Below are 20,021 nucleotides of genomic sequence, written 5' to 3'. Positions count from 1 at the left end.
CTAATTTAGCCAAATTGTCGTCAAAGTCACCGCGTGCCACCAAAATAACACACTCAGCGACTTACTATCCGTGCAAAGACATGCGCCCTCTGAGCTCGGTGGAAGGTGGCGGCTTTCATTACATGATGAACACATTAGAACCCCGTTATTCCATACAGTCCCGCCAACACTTCACTGATGTTGCTTTGCCCCGATTGTACAAAGAAGTCAAAAACGATGTGCTGGATGATCTTCATTTGCCTAGCGAGTTGCATTAACATGTGATGCCTGGACTTCCAGGATGTTTTTACATCCTATAAGGTATCCATCCATCCATTTTCTATACCGCGGGGGTATGCTGGAGCCTATCCCAGCTGACTTCGGGCGACAGGCGGGGTACACCCTGGACTGGTCGCCAGCCAATCGCAGGGCACATATAGACAAACAACCATTCACACTCACATTCATACCTATGGACAATTTAGAGTCGCCAATTAACCTCACCTGCATGTTTTTGGGAATGTGGGAGGAACCCGGAGAAAACCCACGCGCACACGGGGAGAACATGCAAACTCCACACAGAAATGCCCAAGGGAAATTCCCCCTGTTGTTTTCTTCAAAGGGGAGAATTTTTATATACTGTTCAATTTAAAGTAGTTCAACTATTTAAATTAGTTTTTACTAAGTAGTTCTTTCCAGAATCATATATTTAAAAAAAACGCAATAATCGGGATATATCGAAATCGAATCGAATCATGACCTATGAATCATGATGCGAATCGCCAGATACAGTACAATGCAATGCACACCCCTACTATACAGGTATTTGTGTGTTATCCATGTTGCATTATGTGTGCCTCCATAGAAGCCACTTGTGATGTCATGTCATTTCACATACACAATACAAAGCACACCGCACGTACTGTACAGTTATGTGTGTTTGATGATGCAAGAATTTTCATTCATACAATCGGTTGCTTGCAACATTGAAGCATGTGGGAGGAATAGCATTATCGAGCAAGTCAATTAGAATACTGCCACAGTTACATTGTTCATTTATGCTGTGACTCATACAAAAGAGCGCCAATTAATGCAAGCACAGCAAATAATAGCACGTATGGCCAGGCTGAGGCAGCTTTCATGACCATGTTACCAAGTAGTGCGTTACTAAAGGCCCTCCACGTTATATGGCCCTTTAGTTCTCCAACTACCCCACAACGCTGAGGCTTTTATGCATGCTTCTATACACACTTACAAACACTGTAGAGGAGACATGTTAAACCTGGCATACTTGTTTTTCTGTACTGTAACCCGGATTAATCACAGAGCAGGAAACATAGAGCAAGGTTTTGCTAAATTGTTCTCCTCAATTCACCAAAATTACATGGGTGGTCTGCACATGCTCGATGCGGTCCGCTTCCATCGGTAAATCAGGACAGCAGCAGGGCGAGGAGGGTAGGAACAAAAAAATCCCATTAATTATGACCTCATTTTGAACTTTGGCCTACGGCGAATAAACTCCATGCTAGCAAAGTAGGCTAATGCTTGAACTCGGACAAGCTGGATGAACGTTGAATACTGATACACTCACTTCTTTCTTGAGAGTCAAGCCGTTGACTTTCATTTCATTCTCATTTCAAAACAATAGAGAATAATGTAAAGTCAATTCATTTGGTCTGTACTCAAAAATGTTATATTTTAATATTATTGACATACAAGTGTAAAAAGAAGCTAATCACTGTATAAAACAAAGTAAAACAACATACCTACTACTCACAATGATGTTTGAGAGAGACGTAATAGAGTAATGGACAGTAAAAATGTGCTCTTTGTTTCGTAGGAGTCCTTAGCCATGTAACTTTCAGCTAAAAGCTACTTATGTTAGCATCTGCTTGATAAAATTCATTTGTATAATATTTAATTGTATTGCACAAATTGTACTGTGCATCCCGACCCTTTGTTTAGCCACAATAATTCCATTCCGGTTTCTATGGTGATCATCACCGCTTTGTGATCTGAGCTCAAGTTGTGTTTGACTTTTGAGGTATCACGCCTATAGAGGGCGCCCACCTGCCACACATATGCAGACTTGATGAGGATATGATGTGCGCTGAGCATTAGTAACTACATTTTTTTTTCTTTCCACCCTTGCGGCGCCCCCTGGAGAATACCGCCCTGTGCAATTGCCCACGTGGCCCAAAGCTAGAACTGCCACTGCGTGTATTGTATCATTCCGTGGAATCATATGCTCAAACAAAGCACCGTACGTGTTGTTGATTCACTGACTTAGAATTTTTTATTGAGCGTGACTGCTAAATAACCCGCCATGGGTCCAAAGAAAGTTGTGAGTGCCAGAAATTTGCAATAAAGAATGTAAGAAACACTAGTGAATTCAAGAAGAAACTCATTGCAAAGTATGACGCTGTCATCTCAACCATCCTCCCACCCACCCTTTCCTCCCTCCCCAGTACACACCGTCTTCGCCATCTGTGAAGGAAAAAAAATGCTGTTTATTCATTCGACTATAATAACATAGTTATTTAACTTTTTTTCTGCAGATAAAAATATAATTATGATGTATAAAATACATTTTTGTTAATATTCGTTGGTGTATAGAATGGCTTGGTCTGATTTACATTATTCCCTATGGGAAAAATTGCTTCAGTTTTCGTACATTTCGGTTTTCATCAGACATTTTGGAACAAACTGAGGTACCACTGTACATTGAAAGTTTTTTTTTTTATATTTATTTTATATACATATGCATTTTTTGTCTTCTTACTGTTATTTATTATGTATTATTATTCTGATTATTATAGAAAATATGAGATGGAATGCAGGAAGTGAACAACATGTACTGCATTAGATGTGGAATAGACGGGGGGTAGGATTAAATAAGATTTGCTTCTTCCTAGTCCTTTTGGACATGTGGAACTGTGAAAGGATGATTCACGAGATGTATTCCATTATAACCTTCATGTTCAAATAAACTAAACCAAACCAAACCAAACTATAGGGGAAAACTTCATCAAAATGAATTGAAGATTTTTGGCCCATACTGAGATATCCGTTACAACCAGCTGAGACTGTTACAAACATACATGCGTGTTTGGCTTGAAATACTGTCAAATGAATAATACCAACGTGCATAATAATAATAATAATAATAATCATAATAATAATACAAACTTGTTTCACATCTGTATGAAAGCTTCTAAAACTGCACAGCAACACATGCACACGGGTTTCTGGGTATGGAAGATGGTCCAACGCACAACTGAAGCTTCACATCTTTCTGGTCTGTTGCAACTCAACAACTCAACAATACTGCAACACAACACTCTCCGTAATCTCAGAGAGTCACGCCTGAAATGTTAGCTTCCGTGCTCCTGAGGGTACAAACGGAGGTATGGATGTACAGTACATTGGCTTGTGTTTAGTTTACTACAGTATGCTACACCTTTACAGTATATGGAACGATGAGTCTTGGCCACTGTAATAGTCATACAATGCACAGTATTAAAAATACATCCAAAAAACACACATTGTCTGCAGACAAATGCAAAAACAGCAGAAGGCCCCAACACTGAACTCAAATGGTCTCTTTCAAGGAACGCATTTGAATAATATACATAGCAAACATCCCACTCACTGCTGCCACACACAAATAGAATTGGCTTGAGGCGCTGATCTTTCCCATTAGGGAATAAGTGTTCTGCAGCGTCTTTTTGTGTGTGTTGAAAAGTGCTACTTTTTTTTAGTCTGTTTTAAAAGTTTAAGACCGTACTGTCGAATGTATTACTGTGACAATTAGTAGTAGCAGACTGCAGAAATATGAATAATTCATGAGAGCCTTTTTAGTGAAAAACATGGATGTTTCACATACAGTATTTGCTCACTGCTAATTACACACAGCATCACATTGTTAATGGAATATAAATGGAGCTCTCTACAAAGCAAGTCACAAGGAGCAAAATTCTAAAATATTAGCTATTGGTTTAATAGGACTGCCCTCTCCACATATTTATATTTCATGAACATGCCTCTTTATTTAAAAGTGGAGTTCAATACCTGTCCGCTACCTGGCCCCACTGAGACAATCTTTCTGACCATGTGTCCTGACTTGACTTCGATAAAACCAGCATTGCCCTGTAGTCCCTTCTTGGTCCTAAAAAGGTTGAACTAAAATGTCCTTGTCTGCTGTGTCAATTCATAAACACTATAGTGATTCTCTATGTGTGGGTCCAATGGATGCAGACCACCTCTTAATTACCTATCTATTACCAGCGGGTTCCTCCAGCTGCCAAGAGCGTGCCAACATTAGAACGTGCTGCTTTCATGATATCCCACCTTTTCCGTGCTTTGAGTACGTTGACGTAACACATGCATGCACACTAGTTACATTTGTTGTCAGATGATGACAGCAATTTTGGCAAAGTTTGGCTACTGGTTGGTCTGAACCAGGGGTCACCAACCCGTCGATCGCAAGCTACTAGTTGATCTTTGGGACTTTGCCGGTCGATCGCGAGGATATTATAAAAAAATGTATTATTACATCAGTGCCCTCCCCTCCCGGAGAGTGACAAACAGGCACAGGTTTTGACCAGTGAACACGCCCGCATCATGGCATACGCATCATGGCAAGCCATGGCTCTCTGTTATGACGACAGACGGCGGCACAGTGTAGCTCCCGTCAGAGTCACACAGAGTCTGACGCTTTTATAACCTTATTCTAACCCGAACACATCAACAGCAGTGCCATCCAACACCATATATGTATCTCCAACTCCAAAACAACACATCTCCAGTCCATTCGTCATTGCAACGACACTTGCACCTCATTGGCACTAGGCAGACCGCGAGATGCATTCACTGACACTCCGAACGTCACAACAACGTATTTAATATGTGTGGTCTAAATAAAGAGAAATGCAAAGAAAAATAATAAGTGGATATTCTTATCACTCACTTTGTAACTCTTAATGTGAAAGTACAATTTGCTGCATTTAAGTGTGCTTGGAAATCCCAGAAAATTCACTCAAAACATGTGAATTCAACTTAAATGACGTGGTGTCTTTGAACTCCTCATTTCACATAATAACACAGTTAAAGTCTGATTCAAATATTCTGCTATTAAAGAAACCAGCGTTAGGTAAATTGTACATATACAGGTAATCCTGACCTGTCATTTGTCTTTCTTTCAATAAAATACAGTAAAAATTGGCATATTTCAGACATAGTGTGACATGGTGATTAATCATGATTCATTAATTTGAAAACCGTGATTAATCAGATTAAAAAATTGAATTTTGAATTTTTGAATTTTGAATTTGACAGCTCTAATATACAGTATATACAATATATATTTAAATATATTGGTTTTTTTCTAGGCATATATACACTACCGGTCAAAAGTTTTCGAACACCCCAGTTATTTATTGAAAATCAAGTTGTTCAAAAAAAGGTAAGGTTACCCAAAACTGAAAAATAACATGTATTTCAAAATTATACAAAAAGGCCTGTTTCAGGGACCACAAAATGGGTCAACAATTTAAAGCGGTTCTGCAGAAATGGAGGTTGATCAAGCCTTGGCAGTTGTTCCAAGTTCTGGAGTATTACTATCTCCTCTGTCTGCATAAAAACAGTGTTTGGAACACACTGGTACTATACCTTCATGAACATCAGTTGAACAGCATTGTACTGGGGAAAGTAATGTGTTGCTACAAAAATGGCAAGAAAAAAGGGAATTATCAATGGAAGAGAGACACTTAACACGTGTAGGTTAAGTAAAAATGTAAGTTTTTCCTCCGGAGAAATTGCAATGTTGTAAAACTTTTGACCTGTAGTGTATATCCTTGGGGCAGAAGGAGGGGGGTAGGTCTTGTGCAGTTCACGGCCGCAACCAGAGATTTTGGGCTCAAAAAGATTGGTGAACACTGGTCTAAACTTTGATGACGACGTGATGCAAAGGTAAGTCATGCATTTCACTTTTTTTTTACATTTTTAAAAGCCAAACGAGTAAAAAAAAAAAAAGTTAACCAGTAAATAGTAAGCTGTAAAACAACAACTTTAGAGTCTTGGGAAATCCGTAACGTCCGGTATATATTCTTCCACTCTTGGCACCTCTTGTTGAGGTTGGTTGTTCTTTTGGAATAAGTGTGCAAAAAAAATAAAGGAAAAAGCAGAGTTAATCCTTTGATTGCTGGACTGAGGTCTTGTGCAGTGACATCAGGCATGGTGGCGTTCCAGCTTTTGGAAGTTGCAAAAAAGGCACAAAAAGTCAAAGAAAAAGCAAAACATTCCAAGAATCCTATGCTGGTTATTCAGGTCTTGCGGGATGGCGGTTCAAACTCTGAATTTTTTGGTGACCTTAGGTGTGAATTGAGTAACCTCAGGGCCATTCAATCTAAGCCGTTCCAGTTTGGACCATCTTCTAAGTTCCTTTTTCCCTGGTTGGAATGTGTAAGTAAGGCGAGTCTATTCCCAGCCAGATAGTTTTCTATGCAACATCTCCTCATTACAGTAACAAGGCAGTTGCTCAGTGATTGACGCTTTTATAACAGCTGCTTGGTCTTACCTTTGTGTGGAGCTTAGACAGCTGCTTTTCATCTAAGTAGGACTGAGTGTAGACACGTCTTTTGTAGCGAAACTGAAACACAATGGAAAAAAAACCATCAGGGGATAAGTCATCATGGCTTGTACTTTATAAACAATGATGGCTTTAATCGTGGGTTACTTAGAATTAAAAGAGGGGAACTGTCAAAATGCAATGTTTTGATTATCTAAGCATTATTTCACAAAAGCATGAACAACAGAAAGCCTGTGTCTCGTTTCCACTTTGAAACATGAGCAAATGCTCCATGGAACAAATGGTGTTGTTGAGCTAATCTCATCCTGTCAGTCATCGCGCAGCCTTAGGGAATAACTGCGGGTCAATCAATGACACGCACAGCGCTACAACACTGTAACAGTTGTAAACAGACAAGACAGCCTGGATACCGATTCAGCTTGAATAGACCTTTTTGCGACTACAGCTATAAAATATGGAAAGGGGACACAGAACAATACCTATTCTCAACACAAATGACAAAGTCTTGTTTCCTTGCACATATTTTGACAAATTTTAGTGACACATGGCTTCAAGCATTACTGCATGTTAAAGCCGCTTTACTAAAAATGATGCCTGCTGTAGTGTGAATGGCACGCCACTCATGTTGCTACCAGTGTTTCCCTCCAGGAGGGACTTTCTCAGACTGGTGCTCCATAATCATCTGTCAATCAAAACAGGAAGCTTTCACGACGCAGCGGTAATAATTCCGGGGGCTGCTTGCAAAAGCATCGTAGTATATACACAAAATTAATATACTGTATATGAATAAACATCTTCCTCGTGTGGTGCGGGTTGGTGTGTATTCATGGTATAACATTTATTTGCTGGAGGCATTTAGCTGTGCAAACTGATTTATATAACACTAAATACTGTATGCTCACATTCACATATTTTCCACAGATTAATGAATTAGTTTTAATTCATCAAAAAAATCCAGAAAATGTTATTATTTTAATAATTACAAAAAAAAATGTAATAGAAAAATGCCATCCATCCATTTCTATGCCGCTTCTATGCCACTCTCACACTCAGGCGAGAGGCGAGTTACACCCTGGACTGGTCGCCAGTCACCCGCAAGGCACATATAATACACACTCACATTCATACTTATGGACAATTTAGAGCTGCCAATTGGCCTAACATGCACGTTTTTGGAATGCGGGAGGAAACCGGAGTACCTGGAGAAAACCCACACATGTGGAGAACATGCAAACATGCAAATATTTGAGATTCGAACCCTGATCTTCCCAATCTCCTGACTGTGTGGCCAACATGCTAACCACTCGCCCACCGTGCGGAAATATAATATAATATAATATAAAAATGATTAAAAGGATAAATGATTACAAACACTACTGCTTTTAGTACTACTACTAATAATAGTAATAATAATAACATATGAATAATAAAAACACAAATAATACAGTATGCGATTCATATTAATAAATCTAATCTATATGTATATTTTTTTTTGTTGTTGTTGGCTTTTAAATTTTACGCCAGATGTCCTTCTGCGCTGTCTGCACGAAAGGCAGCAGCGTGGCTCATTACCAATTTTTGAGTTTTTTTGTTTTCTTTTTAATGGTGCAGCTACTCATTACTGAGTCCTTTTTAAACATTGTATTTCTACTTCAGGGGTTATGGTTTTAATTATTTCAAACATGCATGCAGCTTACACTCAATGCTTCATGTTACAATTCACAGTTCCACATGTCGGAAAAGAAGTAGGAAGATTTGTTTTTGAGCTATGGTCTTAAGCTATGGTCTAAAACGTTTGATCAGCTGATGAACAGCCTATTTCAGTTTCATGGTTGAATTACTTATTCAAACATTTTTTTGTCTCACTCCCATTCCTTCTCTTTGCATTTTGAAGCTCTACAGGTCTTAAAATTTTGATCAGGAGTGTATATGTAAATATATAAAAATTAATGATGAACATTATTTGACATTTTTAAATCAAGCTGTGTGGCCCAACACTTCTGTAAAGCAGTATATCATCCGAGTGGAAGAAGACGAAGATAACTCCAGTGAAGCGGTTACCGTATATGATAATACACTGAATCATTGATACGCCCCCGGATTTTAAGGGTACACAGAAAGGCTTTTTGCCTTAACGAGATATTTCATAATTTACAATGCGAGCTGAGTCTACTATAAGTAATAATTATGGTGAATAATTATACTGTCGCACTACATCCCAAAAGGATGATGGTTCGGCATTAATCTTTAGTTTGCCCCTCGTCGTAAAACTGCTTGGGAGCGAGACGACTGGTCAGAAAACCATGTGACATTTTTACACCGCAGTTGTGGCACATCATTACGCTGTACTTTTAGGTTCCGCACGCACGCCACCATGCCATGATGAGCGAGTATCAGTATGCACAGTATCATTGCTGTTGACACATGACAGTGGGGAAAAAAAACATGCTGTGTGGGCCTTCCATTGAGGGTGTTTATCACATTTACACACCTTTAAAAAGATGTCAGCATCAGTTGCTTAACAAGTGACTGACAAGTGGCAGCAGACATCTTGAGTGTGTCGTGCATGTGATGAATATGACCTGAGGCAGCCTACAGTCTTGCACCATTCACTGTGACATATTCATATATAGAGTATTCTACACGGGCTAAATGAGAAAAAAAATGTCATTAATACAACTACTTGTGCAATTAAACAGCAACTCGGGTTTAAATGTTTTTTCCCCTCAGTTTAAAGCATCATACATAAACATGATCTACTGCCTACCTCTAGATAAGGGACAGGAGCGATGGATGGGAAAGGGTATTCCCTCAGCTGTCTTTCTTCATCCAGAAACTTGCCAGCCTTGCCGTTGTAAGCTGGCTGGAATAGGCCATAGTTGAGTACATCCTTCAGGCTCTGGTTGAGCGTGCACAGGATCCGCTGTTTGGACAACCAAATGGGAGCGTCCACATTGAATTTCATGCATTTCTGCAAGAAAGGACAGCAGCAGGAAAATGGGAGAGGGTTACAGATGTGCCGTTTTTCTAAATATCACATGATGAACTTTAGTTTGAAAAAAATAGACAGAGGATTATTTTTATCCACAGAGAGGACATTTATAAGACTTCCATTGTCATCTGCAAGTAAAAAGGCTGTTTAATGAAATGAGTATAGTAATATCAATGTCAATGCCTCAGGGCATACTGTCGTATCAATACACCAGCAATAGACAGTGACACTGCAAATCAATCTCCCTTGTATCTCTGTTGGCTGTACTTGTGATTATTTTATTAATTGTGTTATTGAATAATAAAAACAACTTTCACATACCTCTTGGATTAATTATGATTGGCTCTGTTTAGGATTAACAAACCTCTGATACATACAGTTGCAGTAGAAGTAGAAATGTACATACACTCATCATGGGCTTAAATCTCATTCATTTTGGGGCCTTAATGATGAAAAGCTTTTTTTTCCAGGACGGAAGAACTATATAGTGCACATCTTTAAACATTTTGACAGTAAAAACAAGAATTGGGTGCACGGGCCACACGGTGGCCGAGGGGTTAGCATGTTGGCCGCTTAGTCGGGAAATCGGGAAGACCTGGGTCGAATCTCCGCTTGGGCATCTCTGTGTGGAGTTTGCATGTTCTGTGGGTTTTCTCAGAGTATTGCGGTTTCCTCCCACATTCCAAAAACACGCATGTTAGGTTAATTGGCGACTCTAAATTGTCCATAGGTATGAATGTGAGTGTGAATGGTTGTTTGTCTATATGTGCCCTGCGATTGGCTGGCAACCAGTCCAGGGTGTCGCCCAAAGTCAGCTGGGATAGGCACCAGCGTACCCCTGCGACCCTAATGAGGATAGATGGAATTGTGTGCACATGGTTGTGGTCACATGGAGACATGGTCAAAATTAAACATACAGATTCAAATATATACAGTACATACATTCACCTAAATCTCATAAGAGGTGCTTGTCGTTTTTCTTTGGCAGCATCAAATAATTTGTCTGACAGCACAGCACACATCGACAAATACTCCAATGGGAAAGTCCAAGGAACTCAGTGAAGATCTAACAAAGACAATTGCAGACTGAGAAGAAATTGTACATACATTTGCGAGTCTGTTCTCAGTTATCTAGGTCATGATAATCCGCAAACGGTTGAATCGAGGCAACTGGACTCTTCCTGTTGGTTGAAGACGTTTCACCTTTAACACATCTGTTTTCTTCAGTTCTAAATTTTAGATGTGAATTTCCCCTCCTTATATGTCCTCGGTGGGTGTGTGCCCTGGGCATGGTCACCACGGTCGGTTTGAAAGAAGTCATCTACAGTGGGCCCTGTTCAAACATCGTCACTCTATTGCTGTTTTTCAAAAATGAATGAATAAATGAATAAATTATCGTTTGGTTGAATACTGCCTAATATTAGTTTAAAAAAAATGCATATTTAAACAAATTGAACTAACTAAATGAATTACAAATAAAAATATAAGCCAGAGGAAGCGTTCTAATTGTGAATGGCCACTAACTGTTCGGTGAGACAAACACCAGCTAGCCAGAATGGGCATTCATTGCAGATCTAAATAACTTCACAAAAGGTACAACAATAACATAATAATCATCTTAACAACACGGGCTTAACAACACTGTTGCTGTCACAACCCATGACAAGCTAAAACTCAACTCTGAACCTCCGATGTCACTTCCCGCCCTCCACACATCTGTCCGCCCGCCACGACGGTACCCTAGGGAACACATTTACTTTGACACACACAAGCAGAAGTTTTATTTACGTCTTAAATGGCTTAATTACGCTAATTATGTCTACTATATTGTGTAATATGAATGTAAAACCATTTAAAGTCACCATTACTATACATTGATGAGACAACAGCCACTGCAGGAAGTACGCTGCCCAGAAAAAAAGACTGCTAACCTGTGAGTGTATTTTATCTTATTTATGTTTAATATGTCTTATTTTCTGTGATTATATCTACCATATTAGGTAATAAAAATGTAAAGGTGACTATATGGGTGTTCTTTTAATGTCTAAAGTGCTCTAATGATGTTAAAAAACGTATTTGAAGATCGCAGACAGTTTTTTTATGCCATAACTATGAAAATATTCAATTTATTAATATTGAATCCTAGTTTGTGGAAATCCTCTTATTGCGGTCGAGTCTGGAACCAATTAACCACGCTAAACAAGGGACGACTATACGTCAAACTGAACAGAGGAAGTTTACGCCATCATCTATCGTCTGCTTACAATCCTGTCCTGACATCTCTCCCCAGAAGATTGTCGCGTCCTAGGGGAACAATGGCAATAATGACTTGTTTAGGTGAACGACCTATCAATATGCAAGAGTGTCATTCACGGGCCAGACTGACCACCACAACGACAATCTGAGGTGACCATCCCCAGGGGACACACCCACCAGGGACATAAAAAGAGGGGAACTCCACACCTAAAATTTAAAACTGAAGAAGCCTTTTGAATTAATGGTGAAACGTCTTCAACCAATAAGAAGAGTCCAGTTGCCTCGATTCAACCTTTTGCAGATTTGTAAACAAAGAAACCACAAACTTCCTTAACAGGCTCCACAAACATGGCAGATTTTGTCATAATTTCAAAACATTTAGGGTTGGCACGAGGGATGGCCGAGAGTATCGGCCGACTGATACTATTTGCTGATATTGGCATAATGGGATATTGGTGTATGGGATATTGGTTCATTTCTGTTTATAGTTTTTCTACCGATCAAGACGATGACATGTGCGTGATGACATGCTCCACACAGCAACAAGCTTCCTATCTCAGTATGTCAGAGTCTGGAATTACTTCCAAGTTTCACCTTTGGATTGTGAATACTGCATACAATTTGCAAAAAAAACCCCCAAAAACACAGGTTATGCAAGGGGGATTAAGGCATCTTTTTAAAATCGTTCTTATCTAATACGTTTCCTTCTTGCTGTGTTCATGTGTGACATGCTGAATGAACTTGATCATTTAACTGATTGTATTAGTCCAGAGTTTCATACTTTGCACTTTACCTTGTTCCTACGTGGATGTTTGTGCCATATAGAACTGTGCAGCTCTCCAAATTTGTATAGTTACCAACAATAATTGGATTCCTATTTGTGAATTTATTAAGACTAACCTGTCTTACTTGTTGATAGTAGGAAAACATGATATTTGACTATGGGTCATGTTTTTTTTATATCTATTTTGTTGAGACAGAATGTTTAAAATAAATATGGCACTTTTTCTACAACTTACATTGCACAAATATGCAAACAGTGTTTATTTGTGAAATGCATCCAGTGGCAACACAGTAAAAGAAGCATAATGTATTCATGCATTACACAAGATGTGACATTAGTTTTGAGGGAAGAGCTGCTGTCTATATCGTATTGGTTCAAGATTCAAGATTCAAGAGAGTTTTATTGTCATGTGCATAGTACAACAGCAGTTATACTATGCAATGAAAATCTTATTCTCTTCATTCTCCCAAGAAAAGAAAGAAAACACAAGAAAGAATTAGAACATAAGAAACATAAACATAAATACCAATAAATTAACCAACAACAAAAAGAAGAGACATTAATACAAATAAATAAATAAATAAAGTGCTATGAGTGTGTGTTGCGTGCAGCGTGTGTGAGTGCTTCGTTGAGAAGCCTGATGGCCTGTGGGTAAAAGCTGTTTGCCAGCCTTGTGGTCCTGGACTTCAAACTCCTGTAGCGTCTGCCTGACGGTAGGAGTGTGAATAATGAGTGTTGTGGATGTGTGCTGTCCTTGATGAGGTTGTTTGTTCTGCGTAGGACTCTAGTTTTATAAATGTCTTGCAGTGAGGGGAGGGCTGCCCCAACAATGTTCTGTGAGGTCTTGATCACCCGCTGGAGTGCCTTCCTATCACGTGTTGTACAGTTACCGTACCAAACAGTGATGGAGGCGGTAAGGACACTTTCCATAGTGCATCTATAGAAGCAACTCAGGATTGTGGTGGACATGCCAAATTTCCTCAGTCTTCTCAGGAAGTACAGTCTCCTTTGGGACTTCTTCATAATTTGTTGGGTGTTGTGAGACCAGGTGAGGTCCTCGCTGATGTGTGTGCCAAGGAACTTGAAGGTTTTCACCCTCTCCACCTCAGTCTCATCAATAAACAGGGGTTTATGCGGCTCCTTTTCCCTTGTTCTTGGGTCAATGATCATCTCTTTAATCTTATCTGTATTGAGAAGGAGATTGTTATCATGACACCAAGCTATGAGGTCCGCCACCTCTCTTCTGTATGATGTTTCAACACCACCAGTGATCAAGCCGATGACTGTAGTGTCAACCGCAAATTTAATGATGCTGGTGTTGTTCTGGGAGGCCACGCAATCATAGGAGAAGAGCGTGTAAAGGAGCGGACTCAGCACACACCCCTGTGGGGTCCCAGTGCTCACAATTCTTGAGCTGGATGTGCGATTGTGGACTCTGACTGACTGGGGCCTGCCTGTGAGAAAGTTAAACACCCAGTTACAGAGGGAGGGTGACAGGCCAAGTGTGAGGAGCTTATTTGTGAGTTTGTGGGGGCTGACTGTATTAAAAGCAGAGCTATAGTCTATAAATAGCATTCTGACATATGTGTCCTGGCCCTGTAGGTGCGAAAGGGTTGTGTGGATGGCAGTGTTGACTGCATCATCCGTGGACCGGTTCTGGCGATATGCAAACTGTAGAGGGTCCACAGTGGCCGGGATGCTCTTTTTGATGTGGGACATGACTATTCTTTCAAAGCACTTCATTACAATAGGAGTGAGTGCTATAGGGCGATAGTCATTCAAGCAGGTCACGTTGCTCTTCTTGGGTACGGGCACTATGGTGGTGGACTTAAAGCAGGTCAGTACAGAGGCTTGTGCAAGCGACAGGTTAAATATGTCAGCAAGCACATCAGCTAGCTCTGATGAGCAAACCCGAAGTGCACGTCCTGAGATGTTGTCTGGGCCTGCCGCTTTTCGTGGGTTTGTTTTGTTCAGAACCCTGCGCACATCAGCTGATCATGATATACTGTATGATATATGATGATATGAGTGGTTGATATCCGTATCGGTAGTGCTCGGCAATTTCGGATATTGGTAAGAAAGCCAATATCGAGCCTCTCGAATTTGCTCTTTTAGAATCCATTAAAGATCAAGTTTTTTGAAGTAACTTGCAGACAATAGGCTCATTCTGGATTAATTATGGCACATTATGTAAGTAAATTTTACCTAATTCTAAAGGCACTCTAGCTACTAGGCAGAATAAAGGGCAAAAAAGGACTGCAAACTCTACAAACAACTAATCAAACACCCTCCTTCAATCAAGCAATCAGCTGCTTGCAATATATTTATTCAGAACCTCAACTTGTTCCTTTGCAGCACCATTGTTCCTTTCTGTATTCCGTTTCAGGACCATTCCATTCAAATAGTGGTTCAACAATCTCACCATATTCTCTAGAAGTACAGGAAAACAGTTCAGGTCATGCAATCATGCAAATATAGTAGTTCCACTGACAACATACTGTACACAGTATGTGGTTGTATTTGTAGCACAAGTACAATTAGAATTCTATTATGAAGCTACAATGTTACGTTACTGCATTAGTTTCAACACACAGATGCAAAGAAATCACACAGGGGCTATGTGTATCAGACAAAGCAGAAGGTCGCAAGCTTGAATGACATGGCATCTCAACTTATTGGCTGCCAGACTTCTGTTAAAATCCAAGCAATCCAAAGCACTTGGTACCACTGTGGCATGAGAGAAAGATGTGAATCCACATAACTGTTGTCAGAAGAGTATAGTCACCCGCATAAAGCATATGCTAACCTGTGAGTGGTCTCAACACAAGAGCATCTTGAAGGCAAACCATTAAGTGCAGCTAATTTCCTTTTCAGCTTTTCCCTGGTGCAGTTGCCCTAGCAACTAAAGTATCAAACGCACCAATTCCCGTATGATAAACCCATTGTCTGGCTCAAGTAGGGAGTAGTCAATCACTCAGGGCAAATCGAGAAGGTACCGTAACACAAACACAACCAAGCCATCAGTGCACTGACATTGCTGGATCACATGTCCTTTTAGACTTCAACTGTATAGCTCAGAGGCTTGGACCAATCATCATAGAATTATTTGCAATGGACTCATTTAGTTCATTGTCTGAAATTGCTTGTTGATTCATCATGTCTTGAAGCACTGACACAGCCTAGTACTGTGCTAGTTAAGTGTTGATCCGCTGCTGCTTTGTTATGATGTGCTAGGCGGTTCATGTTCTATCTATTGTGGCATATAAAAAGCACTCCAATCTTTGATGCAACATCACTCACTTGTCTCAAACAGGATGAATGTGCCCAAAGTCCAATTACATCCTAATTTCAAACAACAGCGTTCATACACACACTGTGCACACACACACACACACACACACACACACACACACTTGGTCAAAACAACAACCTGTTGCCGCTCATATACTTGGGCTTACAGCACTGTCTACTGTACAAACAGGAAATCCATCCATCTATCCATCAATTTTCTTTGCCGCTTGTCTTCACTAGGCAACCAAGACATACTAATATTTGGCTCTGATAAACACAAAATGGAGTGTGCTACCTGGCTGCAACCAGGAGAGACGCTGTTGATTAAGACTAAAACCATAGTCACACTAGAGCAGTGGTTCTTAACCTCGTTGGAGGTACCAAACCCCACCAATTTCATATGCCCATTCACCGAACCCTTCTTTAGTGAAATTTTTTTTTCAAATTCAAGACATACAGTAGGTATATGTTTGTTTACTGGTGCACAAAATGACAGAGACAGGACGCTGACTCCCATCATGGTCCGTGATAGATGTGAATCCATGCTGTACATATTCGTCGGACCACTTTCTTTTTTTGCTCGACATAGTTAGTATGGATTCAAATATTAAGAATGAAATCACACGACGTACTACCACATCAGTCACACGTTGACTACTTGATGGTGCGTTTCATTTGTACTCGGAACTGGGAAGTCGGAGTGAGAGTGACGTGATCTCTGAGTTAAAAGCGTTCCAGTTGCCAAGTCAGAAAAACTTTACACTATAGCAATATTTTTTATCAATTATTTACTGATTATTTACCGTTTACACGCAAGGCAGCCATTATTGATTGTTAACTCATGCCAAAAACGTTCAAGGTGCGTTCAAAGTGGAAAAAGATCGACCGGCATTCGGAAGGTATTCTAAAGGCATTCTTAAACGGCATTCTTACAAAGTAGTAAGAATATCAATTTCTTAACCAAATCTTTCATTCCGGCTGGTTCTGCTTGATTTGTGCTGATTCTGTGACGGGGGCTTAAAGAACAGCGTGACGACAACAATACAGTCAAACTTTGGTTTTCAAACGCCACAGTTTTTATTCTTTGGTTTTTGACAAACAATGTTGCCAAAATTTTGCTTCAATTTTCATACAATTTCTTGTTTTTTGTACAGTATTGCACATAACAAACTAGTCCGTTTGTCATGTACTGTACCGTTTCATGGAATCGAGTGCATCCTCCCCTCTTTCTTCCCCACTCCTTGCCTTGGTAAACCGGCAAAAAAGTGATGTTAAACATTCATTTGTCCATTTCATTTGTCATTTATTATTATTTCGCATTGTTTTATGCACCCCGCCTCTCGCCCGTAGTCAGCCGGGATAGGCTCCAGCATACCCCGGACCCTAATGAGGATAAGGAAAATGGAAAATGGATGGATGGATTGTTTAATGCATGTAAAACTATAATTATTCTCTAGAAAATGTATGTTTTTAATTTGTATTTTGGGTATTTTTGTATTTTTTACATTATCTCCTATGGGAAACATTATCTCAGTTTTTGTCTGACACTTTGGAATGAATTAAAAAGCAAAACCAGGTACCACTGTACAACTCAGGCATCAAAACAAGACAGAACAGTAAGAGAGACATTCTGAAATCGCATTAATAATAACAATTGACTGATTGATTCAGTCAAATGCCAATACCTTATAGCAGGGTTTGCATGCAAATGGTAATGCTACTGTTAATGGAAAAAAAGCTACTACTATTGTTGTATGTCAATAAACCCTCTATAGTTAATATATGACTTTATATGACATGCAGTACAGTATATGCAAATATGGGTGAGGAAAATATCTGTATTGAACCGAATGTATATTCCTTCCTTCAAGAAAGTCTCAAACAGACAGGGCATCTTATCGCCAGGCTATAGAGATTTACACCTGCTGACCAACAAGTGGCATCAAAGAACTTCTCCCAAAGAGAGTCAGAGCTTTTCTTCCTCTTACTCACACACACAGAAATGCCGCTGCTGCGACACACTGAGATCTGCTGGAACAAACAGCCTGAAAGGTTGCTAGCAAGTTAGAAAACATACCAGCTGTTTCACCGGTACTGAAAGTGTGATTAAAAAAACAGGTCTTAAAAAAGAGCACAATTGAAAATGCCAAACCATGCAAATAATAATAGTTCGCACTTGCTCACCGCTGACAACAGGGCAGAATAAGATCTAACAGCAGTGAAGTGTATATAAGGTGGTAAATTACACCACAAAGAAGTGTCTGCTTCACTTCAGTGGCCTTGCCCACCGTGGCAATGTTTGATAAGCAGCGCTGACTCACTTTCTTCCTCTCGTCCCTTCGTCACAGTGTTGTTTACATGCTCAGCCGCTGTGCACCATGCACGGTGTATTAATCAAAGTCCCGACATGTCAGACTAATTCACACACTGGCAGAGAGCCACCCAGGGATGACGTTGCCCTCTTGCTCTTCCCTTCATCTCCCTTCTTAACTTGATTTCTTTTTGTCCAAGGCCCATGTGTGAGCTTTTGTCCGCTTCAATTAGAGGGGTCGCTGATGGTTTGACAAGAGAAGAGGTGCTTGGGGGGGGGGGAAAGATGAGAGATAAACTGTAGGTCACACTTATGAGACAATGCATGGCAAATACATAGGGGAGCGCAGAAAAGATGACTGGTTTCAATTGATGCTCAGATGAGACAACCTCAGGCAACAAACAAATGATCTGTCCTTCATTAAACACTAAAGACAGTTTTAAAGCTGTCTCGTAATTGCTTCTTCAATATCAATTACAGCAATACATGGAAATTGAATTATATATACACACCGTATACCCAGGTAAATATTATACAATGGAACTTATGAAATACGTGTCTTCAGCATATGTCATGAGACTTCAGCTCAGTGAGTATCCAAAGGGCTAACTCATATGTGTTTTTCTCTTTCTTTGGATTTTTTTTGGTGCTGCCAGCACAGTAGTGTACCAGTAATGGCAAAGAGGACAAGTGTGATGATAACCATAGAGCCGGACATGGAACATATGGTGACTTAGAAAAACAGTACACACGTCTCTGTCCTGGCGGCTAAGTAGCCTACAATATGGCTACATTGTCAGTAAGTCGACAATGATAATAAAAGATGTCGAAAGTGCACTATGTTTTGTCTTCATGTGAAGAGATTGACCTCTGTAGCACAAGCAAGTAATCTCTTTAATCGTCATCAAAGTTAAGTGTGATTACAATTAATTACATTAACATTTTTAGCATAATTAACGCATGTGCAAGCACGTGGCAAGTCACACCTCTCCGTTCAGACGATGGAAGGAGGCAAGTTTAGTGTTCCCACAGATGTACACAGAATCTAACACTCCTTAAAAAAAAAAAAGAATCCTACCTTAACATATCAACAGCAGTGCTTAGTTCCAACACCATATACAGTATGTATCCCCAACTTGGAAACACACCTCTCTACCTGCCTTCGGAAAAACACTTCCTCATCTCCACCACACTTCCGCAGGGTGCATCCACAGACACTCCGAACTCCGACTATCAACACCACTAACAACTACTAAAGTTCATTCAAGCAATGATTTGCCACAGAAAAAGAGCAATGGCTAGGATGGCCCAATTTAATTGTGTCGGATTAGTTTTACTATTCTTACTCTTACTCTGAAAATGCAGAGAGACATTGCAAAGAGACTAATTATACTATGGTTTTGGTTTTTTTGGTATGGTGTGCCATATGGTATATGGTATGTTTTAGCTTGGTTTAAATTTTCATTTCATTTGGAGCTGTTAGTACATACACTATCTTAAATATATACAACTGTGTTCTGTCAAATATTTTTCTATTAATAAAATACAGCAAAAATTTGTATATTTCAGACATACAGTCATGGAAAAAATGATTAGACCACCCTTGTTTCTTCATTTTCTTGTTCATTTTAATGCCTGATACTACTAAAGGTACCTTTGTTTGGACAAAAATAACAATGACAACAAATATAGCTCATAAGAGTATTTTTTTTGGCAGTACAATGTTATAGTTATTCATATAAGAACTTTTTGGTTTTGGTTTATTTTGGTTATTATCAAGAAAACCATGGAAGTTACTAGATATCACCTCTCAAATTAA

The 20,021-nt window shown here is 39.6% G+C and overlaps 1 protein-coding gene across 22 annotated transcripts in view; it reads right to left on the bottom strand.

Annotated features, from left to right (window-relative positions):
* Positions 1–20,021, bottom strand: part of shank3a (SH3 and multiple ankyrin repeat domains 3a) — a 255,764-nt gene that overhangs the window by 138,270 nt on the left and 97,473 nt on the right. For all 22 annotated transcript variants that reach the window (XR_008570334.1, XM_054775512.1, XM_054775513.1 and 19 more), the window contains 2 exons: positions 9,336–9,539; positions 6,557–6,628 (listed from right to left, as the gene is read on the bottom strand). Coding sequence is in view for 21 of the 22 variants with exons in the window: in XM_054775512.1 (XP_054631487.1) it covers positions 6,557–6,628; positions 9,336–9,539 (276 nt within the window). In the remaining variant the exon portion in view is untranslated. The remainder of the gene's footprint in view (positions 1–6,556; positions 6,629–9,335; positions 9,540–20,021) is intronic.

This window comes from Dunckerocampus dactyliophorus, chromosome 5 (assembly GCF_027744805.1).
Source record: "Dunckerocampus dactyliophorus isolate RoL2022-P2 chromosome 5, RoL_Ddac_1.1, whole genome shotgun sequence".
Taxonomy (NCBI): domain Eukaryota; kingdom Metazoa; phylum Chordata; class Actinopteri; order Syngnathiformes; family Syngnathidae; genus Dunckerocampus; species Dunckerocampus dactyliophorus.
This window is presented reverse-complemented; position numbering and strand designations above follow the sequence as displayed.